Source organism: Oncorhynchus mykiss, chromosome 27 (assembly GCF_013265735.2).
Source record: "Oncorhynchus mykiss isolate Arlee chromosome 27, USDA_OmykA_1.1, whole genome shotgun sequence".
NCBI classification, from domain to species: domain Eukaryota; kingdom Metazoa; phylum Chordata; class Actinopteri; order Salmoniformes; family Salmonidae; genus Oncorhynchus; species Oncorhynchus mykiss.
The window spans coordinates 13,600,331-13,624,104 of NC_048591.1; the positions used below are offsets into that span (position 1 = coordinate 13,600,331).

The 23,774-nt window shown below is 43.2% G+C and overlaps 1 protein-coding gene across 3 annotated transcripts in view; it reads right to left on the reverse strand.

The window, feature by feature from the left end:
* Positions 1-23,774, reverse strand: part of LOC110507077 (huntingtin-interacting protein 1) — a 48,707-nt gene that overhangs the window by 19,180 nt on the left and 5,753 nt on the right. For 2 of the 3 annotated variants that reach the window (XM_036964918.1, XM_036964919.1), the window contains exons 2-7: positions 8,732-8,795; positions 8,121-8,263; positions 6,950-7,006; positions 3,204-3,284; positions 2,670-2,746; positions 2,266-2,327 (exon numbers count right to left, since the gene is read on the reverse strand). In XM_036964918.1, coding sequence (XP_036820813.1) covers positions 2,266-2,327; positions 2,670-2,746; positions 3,204-3,284; positions 6,950-7,006; positions 8,121-8,263; positions 8,732-8,795 — 484 coding nt within the window. Of the gene's footprint in view, positions 1-2,265; positions 2,328-2,669; positions 2,747-3,203; positions 3,285-6,949; positions 7,007-8,120; positions 8,264-8,731; positions 8,796-22,937; positions 23,567-23,774 lie in introns of those variants that run through there. The other variant, XM_036964920.1, reaches the window with a different exon arrangement.

Here is a 23,774-nt window from a genome sequence, read left to right on the forward strand (position 1 = left end):
TGTGTGTGTGTGTGTGACATGAGGAGACAGGGTAGAAATTAGTCCTACTGAGAGTGTTCAAACGGAGGCAGAAGGGCAATCATGTTGAGACAAATGGAAGATGAAATATGTGCTTTACTTTGTGAAGAGCTTATAGTGGAAGGGAGACAGGAGAGTACTGTATAGCTGTTTTAATGTCCATGCTAGTACGCTACTTTCAATGAAGCAATGTATTGGGCACACATTCTAGGTGGTATGCTAGTGTGGCTATAGGGACGTAGCCTATGACGCCAAAACCAGGGTCATGTTCATTATGCCTCAAACGGAAGAGAATGGACAAAAACAAAAAAAGGGACTACCTGGACTTAAGAAACGCTCATTTTTGTTTTCGGTTGCAAAATGTTTTCCGTTGTGTGCACGGATGAACATGACCCTGACATATAAAAGCTAGAACCAGGTTGTGTGCACGGATGAACATGACCCTGACATATAAAAGCTAGAACCAGGTTGTGTGTGCGGATGAACATGACCCTGACATATAAAAGCTAGAACCAGGTTGTGTGCACGGATGAACATGACCCTGACATATAAAAGCTAGAACCAGGTTGTGTGCACGGATGAACATGACCCTGACATATAAAAGCTAGAACCAGGTTGTGTGCACGGATGAACATGACCCTGACATATAAAAGCTAGAACCAGGTTGTGTGCACGGATGAACATGACCCTGACATATAAAAGCTAGAACCAGGTTGTGTGCACGGATGAACATGACCCTGACATATAAAAGCTAGAACCAGGTTGTGTGCACGGATGAACATGACCCTGACATATAAAAGCTAGAACCAGGTTGTGTGCACGGATGAACATGACCCTGACATATAAAAGCTAGAACCAGGTTGTGTGCACGGATGAACATGACCCTGACATATAAAAGCTAGAACCAGGTTGTGTGCACGGATGAACATGACCCTGACATATAAAAGCTAGAACCAGGTTGTGTGCACGGATGAACATGACCCTGACATATAAAAGCTAGAACCAGGTTGTGTGCACGGATGAACATGACCCTGACATATAAAAGCTAGAACCAGGTTGTGTGCACGGATGAACATGACCCTGACATATAAAAGCTAGAACCAGGTTGTGTGCACGGATGAACATGACCCTGACATATAAAAGCTAGAACCAGGTTGTGTGCACGGATGAACATGACCCTGACATATAAAAGCTAGAACCAGGTTGTGTGTGCGGATGAACATGACCCTGACATATAAAAGCTAGAACCAGGTTGTGTGTACGGATGAACATGACCCTGACATATAAAAGCTAGAACCAGGTTGTGTGCGCGGATGAACATGACCCTGACATATAAAAGCTAGAACCAGGTTGTGTGCACGGATGAACATGACCCTGACATATAAAAGCTAGAACCAGGTTGTGTGCACGGATGAACATGACCCTGAAATATAAAAGCTAGAACCAGGTTGTGTGCGCGGATGAACATGACCCTGACATATAAAAGCTAGAACCAGGTTGTGTGCACGGATGAACATGACCCTGACATATAAAAGCTAGAACCAGGTTGTGTGCACGGATGAACATGACCCTGACATATAAAAGCTAGAACCAGGTTGTGTGCACGGATGAACATGACCCTGACATATAAAAGCTAGAACCAGGTTGTGTGCACGGATGAACATGACCCTGACATATAAAAGCTAGAACCAGGTTGTGTGTGCGGATGAACATGACCCTGACATATAAAAGCTAGAACCAGGTTGTGTGCACGGATGAACATGACCCTGACATATAAAAGCTAGAACCAGGTTGTGTGCACGGATGAACATGACCCTGACATATAAAAGCTAGAACCAGGTTGTGTGCACGGATGAACATGACCCTGACATATAAAAGCTAGAACCAGGTTGTGTGCACGGATGAACATGACCCTGACATATAAAAGCTAGAACCAGGTTGTGTGTGCGGATGAACATGACCCTGACATATAAAAGCTAGAACCAGGTTGTGTGCACGGATGAACATGACCCTGACATATAAAAGCTAGAACCAGGTTGTGTGTGCGGATGAACATGACCCTGACATATAAAAGCTAGAACCAGGTTGTGTGCACGGATGAACATGACCCTGAGATATAAAAGCTAGAACCAGGTTGTGTGCACGGATGAACATGACCCTGACATATAAAAGCTAGAACCAGGTTGTGTGTGATACGCGCGGTTGCAGATGACATCTATATATAAATAGAAAAGAGAAATAGCTTACCACCCAGGAAGAGGTTGAGCTCACACTCCAGGTAGTCCAACATCTCCACTGTCAACTGGAAGCTGTAGTGAGAGGACACACACACACCAAACACACACAAAGGTGTTGGATTGGAGGGTTCACAGCATGTAAAGTGGAGGCATAGCCTACACATCACACATACAGAGGCTGTAAGACCCATGTAGCAATGACCCGGAGTTGGTTTGTATACATATAACAACAGTCATATGCTCTATATGGGGTCTAATAAAAGGCAATAACAAAAAATTATTCATCATTTTCTTGTCATGTTCAACACCTGTTATCATAATCAAAGGGAACATTGGGGGTATATTAGAATATGTATCATTATAGATCCAGCCCTCTGTGCTTCAGTGCGAACAACAAAGGCAAGCGACACTCACAAGTTGTTGACGTCGTTTTCTCCCGCCTCGTCAAGCTGCCTGTTTGACATCTGAAGGTTGCCAGGGAAACGGGGATTCTGGGGGAGAGAGAAGAACGAGTCATATCAGAAATGGGGCTGAATCTCAATTGTATTTCCGTGATTCCTCGTCTCATCTCGCCTTCCCTCCTTCTCAAAACGCATCGGAGGAGAAGATTCAAGGTCTTCTGCTACAATGTTCTTTGAGAAGGAGATAGGACGTGAGGAATTAAGGAAATACAATTGAGATTTACCCTCGGTTTTTTCCAATTCGATAGGCATCTCCATTTAAAAATCAGGAACCACGACTAAAACCTCCAGAGCAACACCAAGTCTGCTGCCTGCAGTATTTCACCGAGCTTAGCGGTCTATGAACTACTGATTCCTAAAAGGCCATTAGTTTTAGAGACGTGTGTCTGTGTGAGGAATACCCCTAGAGAAGGGTATATGAGAGAGAGAGAGAGAAGGGAGACTGGTCTGTCTGTCAGTCAGTCATACAGGCTGGGGCACTACTCACTTTGACGTGGAACTCCATCTTGGTGATAAGCAGTTTGAGGTAGATGCTGCACAACTTCCCATAGCCTTCACTCAGGTGACCCTGAGGGCAGAGGGGAGCAGATGGAGTGAGACACCGGAGAGAGGGACCAGATCAAAGTGAGATAGACATGATCTTCTCCAGAGGCTTGGGAGAGTTCCTAAAGGGATCGCTAGTTGCAGAAGGAATTTTATCATGAAATAAAATGGATCTGCTTCTGCAAAGTCTTACACTGTATGCGTGTGTCAATAGTATGTATGTTTGTGTGTTAGTGGTGTGCGGGTCAGCTCTTTGTTCACCTGCACCCTCTCGTGATTGCTAACCCATCAGCAGAGCTCGACTACGTGATAACGTGAAAATCTGAGGCCCACACCCGACCCTAACCCGCCAATATAGAAAATGCATTGTAGGCTACAGTCAAAGACGGCGGAACAATTTTTTGACAGGGGGTGCAAGATTAGTTTTGCCTGATTTTAGATATGTTTCTGCTTATAATTTGTATCATCTATAACTAGATACATGCAGCTTCTCTTCTGTCATTATATGTTGCCCTAGAAGACAAAAAAATGCTCACCAGAATAATGTCATAAATGGATAGAATGAATGTTTAAATCTAGTTGATGTCAGTAAAGATCTATTTGTCATCTCTGCTTCTTCACAGAGAAAAGATGTTTAGTGACTGGGGAGAAAATGCAATAGCTAAAAATAAAAGACTGCATCAGTTTGACACATATATTTACACACTCAGAATTTCACTTGGCGATATGGTGCTGCTATTGAAAGACAACATTAAGAGTCAGGCAGCTGGTTGAGAGAATGCCAAGAGTGTGCAGAGCTGTCATCAAGCCAGGTCGGCTACTTTGAAGAATCTCAAATATTTTGATTTGTTTAACACTTTTTTGCTACCTACATGACTCCATATGTGTTATTTCATAGTTTAAGTCTTCACTATTATTCTAAAATAGTACACAATAAAGAAAAACCCTGGAATGAGTAGGTGTCTAAACTTTTGACTGGTACTGACCATATATAAAGATATATATCTGTAGAGGTGCTGACTGAACATTTGCATTCTTTCAAGATACTGAAATAAAATATTGTTCTGGATAAATAAAGTATTGTTGCCAACTTGTGCCAAATTGTTGCTTACAATTTCACTGTAAGTAATGCTTAATTCTGCAGGAGTTAATATTAAGACTGTGAGATGTTATTTACCTCCAGTCAGTGTCCAGAGTTCAGTTTCTATTGAACCCATCTGAACAGCAGGCTAGTTCCCTTGACGTGCCAGAGGCCTATTTGAAGGCCTACGGTGCGCGTACAGTTAGGCCCTAAAGCTTAGGCTTGCTTACGCACGAATGCCAGATAGCCTAAAATAATGAAAGAAAAATGTGTAATTGTTGTGCAATTTAAGTTTATGTATAATTCTGGTGCAATTCATATCTATAGGTATTATTTTCTCTTTATTCAACCTGACCCCCACACCATTTTTAAATGACCTTAAACCCGCCCGCCAACAGATATAACCACAAGGACTGTGGGTTATGAGTCAACCCACGCATCATGTAGTGTGTGTGTCAAAAACTGAATAGCCAGCTATGAAGTCAATTGCTTCTTCTCGCTTCCCTTTCCTTGGGCCCTCAGTGTGATGTCACAACAGGAAGGAAGCAGTACTGGTCATCAATGTCCCTCTCCCAGAGTCCTAGTATATTTTGTCCCATTAGCAAATACCAAGAGAGACCCGACTAAGTGTACTTCCAGGAAAAGGTGACTAGTCCCTACTACCCCCACACTCCTACACACTGAATGACTGAGCAGTAATCGTTTCTTCCACTTTACTGCTGCAACCCAGCGGCAACTCTTATTGTAAGGTGGCTATGTCATGTAAAAATAACAGTCAACAGTCCTGAATCAATCATTCACCTGGATGGAAACAGCCCCCACCCCCCCACCCCAAAATGCAATAGTTTATACACAGTATCACCATTAGGATACCATAACAGCAGCGTGTGTTATTTAGTCCGACTCGGGTTCAGCAGAACCACACCGCTGTGTGTCTGTCACCTATTAGAATGTCGGTCTCCCCGATGGCAACACTCACAGCAGACCGGCATGGACACACCACGCTGATAATAATGATGACATGGTGGTGATGATTATGATTTTACTCCCTCAGTCACTGTCCATGACACGTGTGTTCTATATCACATCATATTCCCTATGGAATGCCAATTGATCCGAGTGCCAGGTATGGTTTTCCTATGCACATTTTTGTCTAACAGTTTCATTTCATTTATTATAAACGTCTTCATGTCTCAAAATGAAAATGATACAACCATACAAAGTATGTCAGCTACATAAAAATAGCATACATATAAAGCCAACCAATAACACGGCAGCCTGCAGGTAGGAAATAGCCAGAGAAAATGAAATAAGACTATAAATCACATTGGCGTCATGTGGCAATGCACTAGAAACATTGTATCAACTATTAACTTGGTCAGGCCTGAAGTTCATGCTAGAAAACTTGCAACATTGTATAAAATATTCAGGGCCCTCAAAAGTTTCCTGAGCCAGTGAGCTCAGGACAGACACAGCTGTAGGCTATTTACACAGGGGACAAGCAGTAGGACTATTTTCCACTGGATCAGAGCATGCCATTATCCCCTTTCACGCTGGGAGAGAAAAGGAGAGCTGGAAAGATGTGTTTAATACATTGAGAAACTACTGTCATTCTCAATGAATGTAGAAACAGACTTTGTTTGCTTGCTGTTTGAGGTGAAGAAAACATGACTTTGAGAAGATCCACAGGTCATTAGTGGTGGTGCGTTAAGCCAATCAGAAATACTATCAGACCCCCAAATGGGCACATTTATATGCCTACATTTGCACGCAGGCCAGGTAGCCTATAGGTCTACTTCTACGGGTAGTCAGGCCCGCGTCCTTACTCAACATTGACAGGAGCACTCCAAAAAAAAAGACAATCACTAAATTAACAAAACTCGTAAATGGAATTAAATAAAACAAAAACTACTTTCTCACAAGTGTAGCATAGGTTGTGCGCTCTGGAAACAACGTGTCCACTCCGACAATGACAACGGTAAAAGACTGGATTAATATATTGAATGCATTAACAGAAATTACCGTAACCAAACAAACATTGTAGATTCAAAATTCTAGGAATTAACAGTAAATGTACTACTGCTGATATACAGTATGAAAGGAGGAATTGATATACACTGACAATCAAATCACACAACAATGACAGTGCACAAATTGTCGGGAGAGCGTGCATTCTAGAGAGAGACGTGTATTGTCTATCTTAGCCACACACCCCTTCTTCTTGGACTGTGCCATCCCTGTAGCCTCCGCAATGGATTAGTTCACCGAGATGGGCGCGAATAAGACGTGTCTCATGTGCCATAAAAAAATAAACATATTTATTTGCTACTGCTCGACCACCCAAAAATTGCATTTGACCAACATATCTACCAAACGACTAATTTGGGTCAGCCCTACCCTATATAGTGCACTACTTCTGAACAGGGTCGGCAGAGGGCTCTTGTCAAACTTAGTGCACTATATAGGGAATAGGGTGCCATTTCTGACACATCCAATGTGTCCATGCCAGCCTGCCGGTTAAGAGTGGTAGACATGCTGACTGGGGCTGAGAGCTTTTCCTGGCCTTAGGGCCCTAATGGCAACCGTCGGTGCGGTGTTCTGGTCCTTACCCACATTCTGCTCATGTCACTGAGGTCCGCCTTGTTCCTCATCGAGTCCTTTATCACCTGAACACACAGACACAGAAAGAGAATTTAGACAAGGCTGAAGCCACAAGACAAAAGTTCAGAATGTTGCTGATTCAACAGAGAGCACTACATGTGAAGTTGTACTGTATGCATTGTGTGGGTGTGTTCAAGGCCAGTGTGTTGGGCAATCGCCAGGGTGCTCAGAAGTGAATGTGTATGGGGGTGTGTGAACAGCACTATGCTGATAATTTGCATGGGGCGTTGTAGTTAATTTGGCTAAACTGATGAGTTGTCATCTCACTGTACAGTAGGATATATTCATAAAAGTAGAGGCCATGTAGCCTGGCCCCAGATCTGTTTGCGTTTGGCATGACAATGCAATATGACTTGGCAAGGCAGCACAAACAAATCTTGGACCAGACTAACGGCTATTCTGAATTAAGTGCAAATCTCAAATGATATTCCCTATGGGCCGGTTTCTTGGACACAGACTAAGTCTAGTCCTGGACTAAAAGCATGGTCAACAGAGAATCTTCATTTAAATATATTTTTTGTTCAGAACTAAGCTTGATCTGTTTCCAGGAAACCGCCCCTATATTTAGTTGACTTAAACCTTATTTTACCAGGTAAGTTAACGGAAAACACTCACTCATTTACAGTAATGACCTGGGGAAGAGTTGCTGGGGAGAGGACAAGAGAGGGGTTTGAAATGAGCCAATTGGAAGCTGGGGATGAGGAGAGCTGGATTAGGAATTAAGACAGGGCGACCAGGGTTAACACCCCTAGTCTTGGGATAAGTGTTGTGGGATCTTAGGGATCACAGAGCGTCAGAATGTCAGTCTCCCACTCAAGCCCAACCCTGGCCCTATCCTGCATAGCTTCAAACCAAAGCCAGCCGAGTAATAAACAGGGAATAATGTTTCATTTGAGACCTCTTGAGCACAAGTCTACGGAGAGATGCGCATGTCCCTGGCATGCAGCATGTTCAGGATCCTGTTCATTAAGAAAACGGAGTGAAACTGGGAGGGACTACAGAGTCTTGCCCAATAAAAAAATGCTCATTTCTGTTGCAAAATGTTTTCTATTGCATGCCTTAAAGATCACGACCCAGGTGTGTGTCCCATCAGGGCTGTGTTGGTGGGTTCAGACTTACGTTGGGATGGCCGTCTCGCAGCAGCTTGTGGAAAACGTGGCAAAACTTCCAGCAGAGCACCGCATTGCTGGAGAGCGGCAGCCGGTTGACCGCCGCCCAGAAGGTGTGGGCGCCCTTCTCATGGTGGGTCCCCAGGATACAGGGTGAGACGAACCAGTCAAGGAGAAACACACAGGAGATGGCAGAGAGAGCACACATACTCTGACGAAGGCTGCTATGACAAAATGTGCTGGGGGAGTTAACAGAGAGGTGTTTTGCTTGCCTATTCAACATCCATTGTTCTCTCAAGAGGGGCTGAAAACCTCTCACACATCTCTGAACTTATCTCACAGAAAGACCGTACAGAGCAGTCCGTCTCTCAGTCTCTTTCTCAGACACACAGCTAAATGAATGGCCTGGTCCCGGCTGACAACCACCGTCAGGTTACAATACTGTTTTTGTTTTGCACAAACATAACCCTGAGTCATGAAGGAACACTCAAAGAGCTTCCACAAACCCATGGGAATCAACATAAACACAGCTCTCCTTTCTCTATAGTCAGAGGAAAACAGATTCTATCCAACACACACACACACACACACACACACAGAGCGACTCCACAAGGAGGATATTCCTGGCATGCTTCTCTTTGACGGCGACCTCCTGCGTGTTGATGGCCTTGTTGATGCTCACAGCCTGTGCAGAGGGGGAAGTGGAGGGAAAGAGGAAAGAGACAGAAAATACCTAAATCAGGGCAATGCTTTTCACTCCTCACTCGAGGAACACAGAACACACAAAATTCTTTATTTTTAGATGATTTAGCAGACGCCAAAGTGAACTACTGTTAACCTCTACGGGCTAGGGGACAGTGTTTGTAAGTTTGGATAATCTGACATGCCCAAAGTAAAACTGCCTGTTACTCAGGCCCAGAAGCTAGGATATGCATATAATTGTTTGTATTTGATAGAAAACACTTTGAAGTTTCTAAAACGGTTAAAGTAATGCCTGTGAGTATAACATAACTGATATGGCAAGCAAAAACCAGAGGAAAATCCACCCGGAAAATGTGTTTTTTGAGCTCCCAGGCCATTCCTATGTTGGCCTATTGAATTTCCAACCAAAAAGGACCCAGATTGCAGTACCTATGGCTTCCACTGGATGTCAAGTCTATAAAAGGTTTCAGGCTTGTTTTTTGAAAAATTAACAAGTAATTGTAGTTTTTCCAGGGTGTCCCTCATTAGGACGTGTGTCTTGTGGCGCGCGTGAATGAGGGCAAGCATTTCGTTATTTATTGGCGGTATTGAACATACTACATTCCCTCTTAAATTGTATAGTTTTTTTTACATATTAGGGTACCTGAGGATTGATTAGAAACGTTGTTTGACTTGTTAGGACGAAGTTTACCGGTAACTTTTGGGATTCCTTTGTCTGCATGTTGAACGAGTGGAACGGGTGGATTACTGAATCAAACGTCCCAACTAAACTGACTTTTTTGGACTATAAAGAAGGACTCTATCGAACAAAATGACCAATTGTTGTGTAGCTGGGACCCTTGGGATTGCAAACAGAGGAAGATCTTCAAAAGGTAAGTGATTAATTTTATTGCTATTTTTTGTGACTCTGCTGGTTTGAATTTTTTTATTTTTTTTGTATGCGGGGTGCTGTCCACAGACAATCAAATGCAATGCTTTTGCCGTAAAGCCTTTTGTAAATCGGACAAAGTGGTTCAATTACCATGATTCTAAGCTAACGAATTATGTATTCCTAAGGCTTGTATTTTCATGAATGTTTAATATTATGATTTATGTATTTTGAATTTCGCGCTCTGCAATTTCACCGGATGTTGTCGTAGTGGCACGCTAGCGGGATACCTGGCCCAAAGAGGTGTTGACACATTCAGTAGGCTACAGGTCTATGTGGCAATCAAAGCCTAACCCTAATGTTTCAAACACCATACTTTAACTGAACCATTAGAACACACACACACACACTGACAGCAATCCTTTTCAGGACCCTGTCTTTCAAAGATAATTTGTAAAAAGCCAAATAACTTCTGATTTTCATTGTAAAGGGTTTAAACTAGAGGTCGACCGATTAATCAGAATGGCCGAATTATTAGGGACGATTTCAAGTTTTAATACCAATCCGAAATCGGTATTTTTGGACGCCGATTTTGCTGTTTTTTTGTTGTTTTTTTTTACACCTTTATTTAACCTTTATTTAACTAGACAAGTCAGTTAAGAACAGATTCTTATTTTCAATGACGGCCTAGGAATGGTGGGTTAACTGCCTTATTCAGGGGCAGAACGACAGCTCGGTGATTCAATCTTGCAACCTTACGGTTAACTAGTCCAACGCTCTAACCACCTGCCTCACGAGGAGCCCGACTGTTACGTGAATGCAGTAAGAAGCCAAGGTAAGTTGCTAGCTAGCATTAAACGTAATCAATCATAATCACTAGTTATAACTACACATGGTTGATGATATTACTAGTTTATCTAGCATGTCCTGCGTTGCATATAATCGATGCGGTGCGCATTTGCGAAAAAGGACTGTCATTGCTCCAACGTGTACCTAACTATAAACATCAAAGCCTTTCTTAAAATCAATACACAGAAGTATATATTTTTAAACCTGCATATTTAGCTAAAATAAATCCAGGTTAGCAGGCAATATTATTAACCAGGTGAAATTGTGTCACTTCTCTTGCGTTCATTGCACGTAGAATCAGGGTATATGCAAAAGTTTGGGCCGCCTGGCTCTTTGCGAACTAATTTGCCAGAATTGTACATAATAATGACATAACATTGAAGGTTGTGCAATGTAACAGGAATATTTAGACTGATGAATGCCACCCGTTAGATCAAATAGGGAACGGTTCCGTATTTCACTGAAAGAATCAACTTTTTTTTCTTCTTCGAGATGATAGTTTCCGGATTCAACCATATTAATGACCTAAGGGCTCGTATTTCTGTGTTATTTTATAATTAAGTCTATGATTTGATAGAGCAGTCTGACTGAGCTATGGTAGGCACCAGCAGGCTTGTAAGCATTCATTCAAACAGCACTTTAATGAGTTTTGCCAGCAGCTCTTCACAAAGCTTCAAGCATTGCGCTGTTTATGACTCCAAACCAATCATCTCCCAAGATTAGGCTGGTGTAACCAATGTGAAATGGCTAGCTAGTTAGCGGGGTGCGCGCTAATAGCATTTCAAACATCACTCGCTCTGAGACTTGGAGTAGTTGTTCCCCTTGTTCTGCATGGGTAACGCTGCTTTGAGGGTGGCTGTTTTCGATGTGTTCCTGGTTCGAGCCCAGGTTGGAGCAAGGAGAGGGATGGAAGCTATACTGTTACACTGGCAATACTAAAGTGCCTATAAGAACATCCAATAGTCAAAGGTATATGAAATACATATGAAATACAAATCGTATATAGAGAGAAATAGTCCTATAATTCCAATAACTACAACCTAAAACTTCTTACCTGGGAATATTGAAGACTCCTGTTAAAAGTAACCACCAGCATTCTTATGTTCTCATGTTCTGAGCAAAGAACTTAAACATTAGCTTTCTTACATGGCACATATTGCACTTTTACTTTCTTCTCCAACACTTTGTTTTTACATTATTTAAACCAAATTGAACATGTTTCATTATTTATTTGAGGCTAAATTGATTTTATTGATGTATTATATTAAAGTTAAAATAAGTGTTCATTCAGTAGTTGTAATTATCACAATTAAATAAATAAATATATATTTATTTATCGGTATAGGCTTTTTTTGGTCCTCCAATAAATCGGTATCGGCATTGAAAAATCATAATCGGTCGACCTCTAGTTTAAACACTGTTTCGCATGCTTGTAGGCCTGTTGTAAGGCAGATCCTCACCAAACATCACCGGTATCAACGTCGTCTATGTGCACAAACCCACCGTCGCTGGACCAGACAGGACTGGCAAAAAGTGCTCTTCACTGACGAGTCGCCGTTTTGTCTCACCAGGGGTGATGATCGGATTCGCATTTATCGTCAAAGGAATGAGCGTCACACCGAGGCCTGTACTCTGGACCTGGATCGATTTGGAGGTGGAGGGACCGTCATGGTCTGTAGCGGTGTGTCACAGCATCATCGGACTGAGCTTGTTGTCATTGCAGGCAGTCTCAACGCTGTGCATTACATTGAAGACATCCTCCTCCCTCATGTGGTACCCTTCCGGCAGGCTCATCCTGACATGACCCTCCAGCATAACAATGCCACCAGCCATTCTGCTCGTTCTGTGCGTGATATCCTGCAAGACAGGAATGTCAGTGTTCTGCCATGGCCAGCGACGAGCCCGATCTCAATCCCATTGAGCACGTCTCGGACCTGTTGGATTGAAGGGTGAGGGCTAGGGCCATTCCCCACAGAAATTTCCAGGAACCTTCAGGTGCCTTGGTGGAAGAGTGGGGTAACATCTCACAGCAAGAACAGGCAAATCTGGTGCAGTCCATAAGGAGGAGATGTACTGCAGTACTTAATGCAGCTGGTGGCCACACCAGATACTGACTGTTACTTTTGATATTGACCCCCCCTTTGTTCAGGGACACAATTAAATTTCTGTTCATCACGTCTGTAGAACTTGTTCAGTTTATGTCTCAGTTGTTGAATCTTATGTTCATACAAATATTTACACGTTAAGTTTGCTGAAAATAAATGCAGTTGACAATGAGGACGTTTCTTTTTCTGTTGAGTTTATACAATAAAACAATTGTAACAAAAAAAGGGAATACTTGTACACTACAAGTACAAGTAGCCTACTTGTTCTGAATATTCAAGAAAGCAATCCTCAGCAAACTGGCCCAGTGTGGGCTTCACTTGTCCAGTTATATGTGGTGGTAGTGGCCTACCTCCAGTTCTGAGAGGGTTAAACAAACAAGGCTGAGCAAATGCAAAAGGACACACACACACACACACATATCACAACCCCATCAGCCATCTGCCAGGTAAACATCTGATTCCTCACACACACTCCCAGAAAGCCTTCCATACCTTCCAAGAATAATCATTTCACTTCAGGGTTGTCATATTTCAAAGCAGGAGACATTCTTTTAACTTCTGTGTAAAGAGCCACATTCTTTCCCCTTTAGTGATAGGCCTATTAGATCTCGGCCTCCATCTGAGAGGAAAAGGCAGCCCCCCTATGCACCTCCACCTCTTCTCGGAGCCTTTAAAATCAGGGCAACACATTTTGCCATGGGGCGGAGAGAAACGTATGCAGTTTTTTAAGCGTATTTCCTGCAATTCTACACATTTTGTCATGACTTATGCCATGTTAATATGATATCCGAGTGAGAATGACAGACAAAATAAATTACCCGACCTAAAACTGGTCTATTATTCAACCATGATTACAACAAGATTAGATAGCTGGCTAGACTAAAGCAATCTAACTTACCAATGTCAGCTGACATGGCTAACTGAGTAGCTAACTGAGTGACTGACAAAATGAGAAAAACTGCTGATGCACATCCAAATGTCCAAATTGCAGCTTGTGTATCCTACTATTCTAACTCTCATCAGTAAATTGAGACCCCGAAAAATGTGTGCTCTAGATATATATATATATATATAGATCACACATCTGTGGGCCTACAAAAGGTGGGCGGGCCGGCAGGTGCCAATCCCTGCTTTAAATGAATAGCTGTGTCACATGTAGCATGTTCTCCGATAAAGAACAGTGACATGGAGGTCTGAAGTGGAGTGGATGCGGGGAGTGTTCACAAAAGGACAGGCCCGGTTGCCCGATCTCACTTCCCCCAGATGTCCTGAGTCCTCTCTGGGAGGGGAAGCAGAGGGTGATAAATCATCACAGGTCCACTTCCCTGGTGGTTCACTGGGAGCACAGGAAGTGTGTTGGTTTCACATGAAGGAAGAACTTGCTGACCATGGAAGTCAGAGGAATAGCCTAGGTATAGTACACTACACAGTCATGCTTGGTTGGAGTAAAGTACACACCAGAAGTGTATGATGAGCAAGTCACAAGTCAAACCCCAAAAATGTCTATTGTGTGATTTTTATGGACACCTTCTTCATTTGGACATGTAGATTACAGAAAAAATGATCAAAACTGTGTGTGTGTATATATTACACACACACACACACACACACACAGTTTGGATTATAGAAACAATCTGCATATACATATTACACAAACAAGGGGCGCAACAGTCATGACGAGAGCAGACAAAATAGCATACGTTTCTGTGTTTTTCTCTCAGCCTCATTACGAATGGCATATCCCAGCTCAAGGTGACAAAGATGGGCGTTGTATTGACAAGATTGATTCATTAAGTCACAGCTGTGCCTTCTGAAGAGGAAGGAGAGAAGAATGCAGAGCTGGCCAACAGCTCTCAACACACACTGCTCCCTGGTTTAAATTCCACTCCAGCCGTGTCTCTGTGCTTAGCTTGTAGGCCTGCAGAGGATGAACCACAAACCATGCTCAAATCTACTAGTCATGCCTTCAATCAATAAAACATACATGCAGGGTTGATATGGACATTGGTGCTACTGGTAGAACTCCTGTTGTTACATAATCAAGCACAAGCCAAGAGATGTGTGTGTGTGTGTGTGTGTGTGTGTGTGTGTCATCATGTCAACACAGAGCCATATACATCTGACCAAAGTCTCCTGTGGTTTCCTCTGTGTTTACTGAAGATCTGACCACAGGCAAGCTAATGTTTGACCTTTTCAAGTGTCACCATTGTTTGTCTGTGAGAATCCACTGCAGGATGGATGAGACACTTATTGAAAACCGCTTAGGAGGAGACTGGACAAAGGACAATATCTAGATTCCACTTGGATATAAATACTGCAAATACAGTCTACAGCATCTTCTATACTGAGCAAAAATATAAACAACAATTTCACTGAGTTACAGTTCATATAAGGAAATCAGTCAATTGAAATAAATAAGGGCCCTAATCTATGGTTTTCCCCTGACTGGGAATACAGATATGCATCTGTTGGTCACAGATATTATATATATATATATATATATATATATATGGCGTGGATCAGAAAACCAGTCAGTATCTGGTGTGCCTTATGCAGAGCGACATCTCCTTAGCATAGAGTTAAATCAGGCTGTTGATTGTGGCCTGTGGAATGTTGTCCCATTCGTTTTCAATGGCTGTGCGAAGTTGCTGGATATTGGCGGGAACACGCTGTCGTACACGTCAATCCAGAGCACATCAGACCATGGAAGAACTGGGACATTTTCATCTTCCAGGAAGTGTATACAGATCCTTGTGACATGGGGCTGTGCATTATCATGCTGAAACATGAGGTGATGGCGGCAGATGAATGGCACGACAACGGACCTCAGGATATTGCCACGGTATCTTTGTGCATTCAAATTGCCATCGATAAAACACAATTGTGTTCGTAACTTATACCTGCCCATACCATAATCCCACCGCCACCATGGGGCGCTCTGTTCATAACGTTGACATCAGCAAACCGCTCGCCCACACAACGCCATACACGTAGTCTGAGGTTGAGAGGCCGGTTGGACGTACTGTCAGATTCTCTAAAACGATGTTGGAGGCAGCTTATGGAAGAGAAATTAACATTCAATTCTCTGGCAACAACTCTGGAGGACATTCCTGCAGTCAACATGCCAATTGTGTTGTGTGACAAAACTGCACATTTTAGAGTGACCTTTTGTCCCCAGCACAATGTTGACCTGTGTAATGATCATGCTGTTTAATCAGCTTCTTGAAATGCCACACCTGTCAGGTGGATGGATTAACTTGGCAAAGGAGAAATGTTCACTAACAGGGATGTAAAAAAATGTGTACATATGGAACATTTCTGGGATCTTTATTTTCAGCTCATGAAACAGGGGACCAACACTTTACATGCTGCATTTATATTTTTGTTTAGTGTAAAATAGCACTCTTATCTACCCTTACATTTCACTCAAAACCCCACACCAATTTTCCCCTAAAAAATGTTTTTTATAAAAAGTTTCTGAAAACCAAGGAACGATAAAAGGCTCCCAGCACTTGTGCAAGCAGCTCCCACACAGGAACGACCCAATTAGTCCACAGCGTGACTGTCATCTGAAAGAGAGCGTCAGCTGCCCAGGACTCCTGGCAAGCCAATGGGACTGGAAGTTGGAGCGGCTCGCTGGCATCGACAGGCCTATTAACTCATCTCATTGCAGTATGGGCAGCCGATGAAGTGAGATGATGACAGAAATCAAATTAAATTAGGAAGTGAGAAACAGCCTAGTGGTGAGTGTGTTGGGGGAGATTAGACAGAGGATGAGGCTTGCCTCACAGACAGACTAGTCTGGACTGGGCACACCTACGTCGTGCACAGAGACCTCTGGAGGCCTCTCCCGTCGCCTGGCTGTGTGGCAGAGGCACTGTCAAGAAACAAAACGTCAACGGCCTACACATTCGTTGATCTTAAAGGATAGGCGTGAGCAATATGGTTTAAACTCCACTCAGCCTATCAGAAGGCAAGGTGAAGGAATTACCATACTGTTTAAACCTATCAGATCCTTTGATATCTACAGGAGTGCCCAGGCCTTAGGGGTGGATTGAGATTCAGCATGAGCCTGTGTTGTCTAGTACTGCGCAGGACCCAGCCAGTGCCTTCAAAACAGCCCATTTAATAATGCAACATTGAGGAGTTATTTGTCCAAGGAAAACATTTGAATAATGGCTTTGAATGCTTCACATGAACATGGCCCATCCCATGGCAAAATGGGGAATTTCTCCTGCAGACATAGCGGTACTAGGACACTACATGATTATGACGACAGCGCATAATTTTTTATCACTGCTCTAGGAAACTTGTGGAAGAGCAGAATAAACTTAACGATGGTCCAAAAACATCTGTATTTAGAGATGGCAACCTCTACTCCTGTGCAACAACAATTATGATCAATTGAATCAATCAATTAACACAATCAGTCTAATCAAAATAATAGTCTAAATCAATAAGCCTGGGTTCTAACGAGTTTTGGGAGATGCCATCATTACATTAGAATTTATATTTAACTAGGCAAGTCAGTTAAGAACACATTTTTATTTACAATGACGGCCTACCCCCGGCCAAACCCTAATCCGGTGAACGCTGGGCCAATCGTGCGCCGTCCTATGGAAGAAGCTACATGGAAGAAGAGTGATTTTCCGGTGGTGATAGTGTTTTGGATGCTCTGCTGTTCACGCAGTGCTGAAACCACACCAAAACACAAGCAGGGGCCAAGCAGCACACACTATTCCCTGTTCTCACAATAGTGCTTTTATCTGGCCACATCTCTTCCAAGATTCCTTTTTCTGGAGAAAACAATGAGTAAAAACACATTTAAAAAAAAGGTTTTTAAATCAGGATCTCACCGATTTTTCACAGCCAACCTTGTGACGTTCATATGATCGAACGGTACGATGAACTCACTGATTATGGGGTGGGACCGGTGGGGGAAACAAGGGGAGAGTTTGTGTTATCTTATACCGTGCATTTGGAAAGTATTCAGACTCCTTGACTTTTTCCACATTGTTATGTTACAGCCTTATTCTATAATTGATTAAATTGTTTATTTCCCATCAATCTACGCACAATACCCCATAATGACAAATGTAAAACAGGTTTCATTTTTTTTTTTGCAAATGTATAATAGAGTTCAGACCCTTTACTCAGTACTTTGTTGAAGCACCTTTGGCAGCGATTACAAGCTTGAGTTTTCTTGGGTATGACACTACAAGCTTGGCACAACTGTATTTGGGGAGTTTCTCCCATTCTTCTCTGCAGATCCTCTCAAGCGCTGTCAGGTTGGATGGGGAACATCACCACACAGATATTTTCAGGTCTCTCCAGAGATGTTTGATCGGGTTCATGTCCGGGACCTGCTGGACCACTCAAGGTCATTCAGAGACTTATCCCAAAGCCACTCCTGTGTTGTCTTGGTTGTGTGCTTAGGGTCGTTGTCCTGTTAGAAGGTGAACCTTCGCCCCAGTCTGAGGTCCTGAGTGCTCTGGAGCAGGTTTTCATCAAGGGTCTCTCTGTACTTTGCTCCGTTCATCTTTCACTCGATCCTGACTAGTCTCCCAGTCCCTGCTGCTGAAAAACATCCCCACAGCATGATGCTGCTACCACCATGCTTCACTGTAGGAATGGTGCCAGGTCTCCTCCACATTGAACTCTTTGGCCTGAATACCAAGCGTCAATCTTTATTTCATCAGACCAGAGAATCTTTTTTCTCATGGTCTAAGAGTCCTTTAGGTGCCTTTTGGCAAACTCCAAACAGGCTGTTATGTGCCTTTTAAATGAGGAGTGGCTTTCGTCTGGAGACTCTACCATAAAGGCCTGATTGGTGGAGTGCTACAGAGATGGTTGTTCTTCTGGAAGGCTTTCCCATATCCACAGAGGAACTCTGGAGCTCTGCCAGAGTGACCAACATGTTCTTGGTCACCAAGGCCCTTCTCCCCCGATTGCTCAGTTTGGGGGGCGGCCAGCTCTAGGAAAAGTATTGGTGGTTCCAAACTACTTCCATTTAAGAATGATGGAGGCCACTCTGTTCTTGGGGACCTTCAATGCTGCAGAAATATGTTGATATTTGTGCCTCGACACAGTCCTGTCAATTTCAGAATAAAGCTGTAACGTAACAAAATATGGAAAAATAGAAGGGGGCTGAATACTTTTTGAATGCACTGTATGAGGAGAGTCAGGCACCGTGGACAGGAGGTGCATGGCGGGCTGCTGCGCTGGTACTGCCGAGACTTGCCCACCACCTCAAGAGGAAAGGGTAAGCAGCAGAGAATGAAAACAGGAAACATGGATCGCCGTCTGTACACGGAGGTGCTGTGGTGGGGAGAGGGTCAGTAGGTCTGGGGTGTGGTAGAGAGACGGGGGGGGGGGGGGGGGGGGGGGTGCTCATTCAGGCTTCCTGTCTTGGCACACTTTTTCCTGCCCATATCCTTTCTGCCGAAAAATGCACCCAGCTCCTCCCTTCTTCCTCCACCTCAGGCCTAGTACCCGGTGCCAACCCAAACAGACTTCACAGCTCCAGTTCCAGCTCCCCTCTTATAATGTTTCCTTCGCCAGCCTCTTCCAAGTGGCCCCAAAAGGTCAATTTCCCCCCCCTACCCAAAGACAGACAGAGACACACATTTGTAGCTGTTTGACACTAATAATGCTCTCCTGTTGACAACGATAGCTTTAAATGGATATTTTGAACTAAAAATACTACTTGCCACTTCCTGAAAAGTTACTCACTTCACATTACGTCATACTACACAGACGGTGTGAAAACAGTCATCCAACTATGCACTTTAAAAATAGAAATTTTTAGGAAGCAAATGTGAAAACCACATACAGTTGAAGTCGGAAGTTTACATACACTTAGGTTGGAGTCATTAAAACTCGTTTTTCAACCACTCCACAAATTTCTTGTTAACAAACTATAGTTTTGGCAAGTCGGTTAGGACATCTACTTTGTGCATGAAAAGTAATTTTTCCAACAATTGTTTACAGACAGATTATTTCACTGTATCACAATTCCAGTGGGTCAGAAGTTTACATAAATTAAGTTGACTGTGCCTTTAAACAGCTTGAAAAATTCCAGTAAATGATGTCATGGCTTTAGAAGCTTCTGATTGACTTAAAATTATGTCTATTAGCCATTAGAGGTGTACCTGCGGATGTACTTCAAGGCCTACTTTCAAACTCAGTGCGCCTCTGCTTGACATCATGGGAAAATCAATTGAAAATCAGCCAAGACCTCAGATTCTTTTTTTTTTGCAGACCTCCACAAGTCTGGTTCATCCTTGAGAGCAATTTCCAAACGCCTGAAGGTACCACGTTCATCTGTACAAACAATAGTACGCAAGTACAAACACCATGGGACCACACAGCCGTCATACCGCTCAGGAAGGAGACGCGTTCTGTCTCCTAGAGATTAACGTACTTTGGTGTGAAGTGCAAATAATCCCAGAACAGCAGCAAAGGACCTTGTGAAGATGCTGGAGGAAACAGGTACAAAAGTATCTATATCCACTGTAAAATGAGTCCTATATTAACATAACCTGAAAGGCCCCTCAGCAAGGAAGAAGGCACTGCTCCAAAACCGCCATAAAAAAGCCAGACTATGGTTTTCAACTGCACATAGGGACAAAAATAGTACTTTTTGGAGAAATATCCTCTGGTCTGATGAAACAAAAATAGAACTGTTTGGCCATAATGACCATCGTTATGTTTGGAGGAAAAAGGGGGAGGCTTGCAAGCCGAAGAACACCATCCCAACCTTGAAGCACGAGGGTGGCAGCATCATGTTGTGGGGGTGCTCCCTCAAAAGCAACAAGCTGCAAAAGCCATAGAGCGTAAAAGTGAGTGGGTTTAGGTTATACTATTTCTACAGGTTTGAACTCCGCCCCTTTTAAAACGTCAGCACACTAAAAAGGGCCCTCTGTTTTACAAATGTGCTCATATCTCTGACGTCGATATCCGCTCCCATGGAACATTCCCTCTACACCTCTAAAAGCCTGCCATGGTGGGGAAAGGAAAAACAAGACAATCCCTCCAGCATGGCCACTCTTCCTGACTATGTGAACAGAGAGGCAACATGGATTACACCAGGGTTGTGTTCATTAGGGCAGCATAGCAAAATGTTTCACAAAGAAAATGTGTTCTTCTTGGACAAGTTTAGGTAGTCCCTCCCCGTTTAAGTCAAGAGTTTTTCCCTGGTCAGGTCATGTGCTCAGAAAAAAAGTCAACACTGTGGATATAAAGCTGTCCAGAATCAAACTGGTAGGCCTAAACATGTTTCCACTGAATAGGTATATGCTACTGTATTGTCCATCTACTTCTCATTGTCTCATGTCTATTAAGACTCCATTATCACATCAAAACCTCCAGCATTGAGCTAGTCAAAGTCTATGACCTCACCGACAGCAGGCTTTTGTTCCTGGGGGGCTTGGGCTGGAAGACAGAACAGCAGGTGGTTGAAGAGAAATACTGGCCAGAGTGTGGACCCTGGGGTCCAAAGGCCATGGCTAGCGTAATAAAACCTACACCCCATGCTACGTTTGCATACAAGCCTCCTTTGTCGAGACAGTTTTGTGCAACGTCCCGTGAGGAAGGCCTCCTATCTGCTTTGTGCAACTAGTGTAACTAACTTACTGAAGAAGTGCTGACGTCATAAAAACACTGTAAAAGGGCAAGCACATCTGCAGCTGAACTCATTTGTGGTTTCTCTACGCACATTCACACTAATGAACCTTGACAAAAGATGCTATGACACTGTAGAAATGTAATACAGTTTTACAAGACTAGGTTTTAGTTCACCTTAACAACAATAGTAGGACCTATACCCAAGATGTAAACGACATGGCTGTTCTCTGGGCCCTCTGAGAACGATTTGACATCCGTTTTTCATTCTTGCATCTGCCAAGACTGTTGATGTTTTCATACCGTTGTCTCTCAGGTCATGACATAAATGACCAAAGCAGAGGCATCTGAGTTAAGAGAACACTGACAGGCAGGTGGCAGGCAGGCGGCAGGCAGGCCTTCATCTTCCTCTGGCTGAGAGAGAGAAAGGAATTCATCTCGGAGAGCAGCCTTGAGGCTTCGTCTGTTTGATCCAGAGGAGTGAACAGCGCTCCAATAACATATAACATGACTCTGAGCAACCGGTGTTGCTTCCAAGAACAACTGAGGAACTTTTTCCCCATCACAATCAGTGTCTGTCACAAACAAACTTGTGTGTCCTCAACAGCTACCTCCATGCCAATGAGCTTTCAGGAAGGAGCACAAATCCCCTGGATGCTTTTCTAATTGGCCCCCTTCCCCCACTCCTCTATACAGAGCCAGAGTAGCCTACACTGTGTTGGCACTGAAAGGGCAGTTTTGGTGCTTTGGCCCTGCTAGTACACCTGCTCCGGAACTCACATCAAGTCCTGCCAGTGTTGAACTGACCCTGAGGGGATTTCTCAAGTGGGGATTCCCCTATTCACAAATTACTAATCAATGTTCTCCACCAGCTGTTGAAGGCCATTCATGATCAATCATTCACAACAGCATACATAGCCTCTATCGCTATAACGCATGATATTTGCAATAACACTCATGCTGTAATAAAAATGTGATGGTTGTGTATCAATAAGAGTGATTATTAGTCCGGACTAATCATGTATGGTTCGTAACGCTGTATCTTATGTCACTGGCGATTCGTTTTTTTTTTTTAAATTATGTTTATGGGTTGTGCAATCCAACCTATTACTAGATAAGCTGCTGTGTCCAGTAGCCTTATAGAACGTGTTTAGCTGACCATGACACACATTGCAAAGCAGCTGGGCTACCATAAATGTATGTCTGACATCGCTATCGTCCAAGAAAACAACACTACAGTCAGATAGCTCGTTCTAGATGACATTCCAGTCACCGTGAAAAACGTACGCGTGCTTACGTTATCTAATGACTATAGAGAACGGGCTACTGTGAAAAAAATAAAGTCCAGGGAAAGTCCGATCAGTCCAGGGAAATTCGTTAGCAAACTATAGCCCAATATACTAGTTATAGCCTACACTAAAAACATGCATCTGACTGGAGTCTGGACTATCCTATAACAAACCATATCCTACACGGCCAACTTAAAAAACACCACCTCGATATAGTTTAATGATCAACGGATTTAGAGCGAACATGAACATATGCAGTATCTTACATTTTCTAAAGAAACAATCCTGGTAACAAATGAGTAAGCTCTCACCATAAACATGCATATCTGTTGCGCCTTTAACGCAATAATGCTAAATGAAGAAAAAAAAAACATCGATATCTGGAAACCTACCATTTTACTAAGATCCATAGTCTCAGAAAAATGCAGGGTGGCTGTGAGATCAAAGACGAAGCGGGTCGCTGGCAAAACTTCCGACACAGTAGTCTACAACTGGGAAAGGAGAAATCTAGAAACGCTTATGAGGGAAACGGTGGTGGAGTGGGCCCGTTAACTCAACATGTGTCCCGATTTGGTATCAAATTCTCTCCTTCCGTGTCCATTCTACTCTCCCCGGCCTTACGTGCTCAGTTGACGGTGGGGGCTCCCAGACACAGCATCCGACTGTCGAGAAGCGGAACCGAACCGTCTATAAAACGACAGTCTACACACGGGAACGTGTACGGTATGCTGCACCTCTGCATTTTCCGCATGTTTCATACCATTTTAGATTGCAGTATTAAAAACGACATGACAGTGTCTAAGCATCGAGTATTTAATATCTGTCCGGGGCTTTTGTGTTAACAGCGTGCTCTCACTGAGACAATAGGTGTAGACCGGGGATGGTACAAACCCCCGCCCAAACTAACCTCGTTCCTCACCACGTAACAAATTATACAATCCCGAATAAAAAAAACGAACTATCAAATAATTTATGAGAAGACGAGACACCAGAGCAGCGCGGCTCGGACACACTGCAAATAATCATGATGGTAAACAATGTAACTTTCCATCACCAGTATAACAAATCATCAGTGATTGGGTGACTGCTACATGTGGCCATAACATTACTCTCTGATGTAGGCCTATGTCTATGGGCCATATTGAAATATGATGTGCTTTACAAAAAGTGTACCCTACAGTAGCATTATTAAAGTAAGTCACTGTCAATATCAAAGATATGCTGTGACT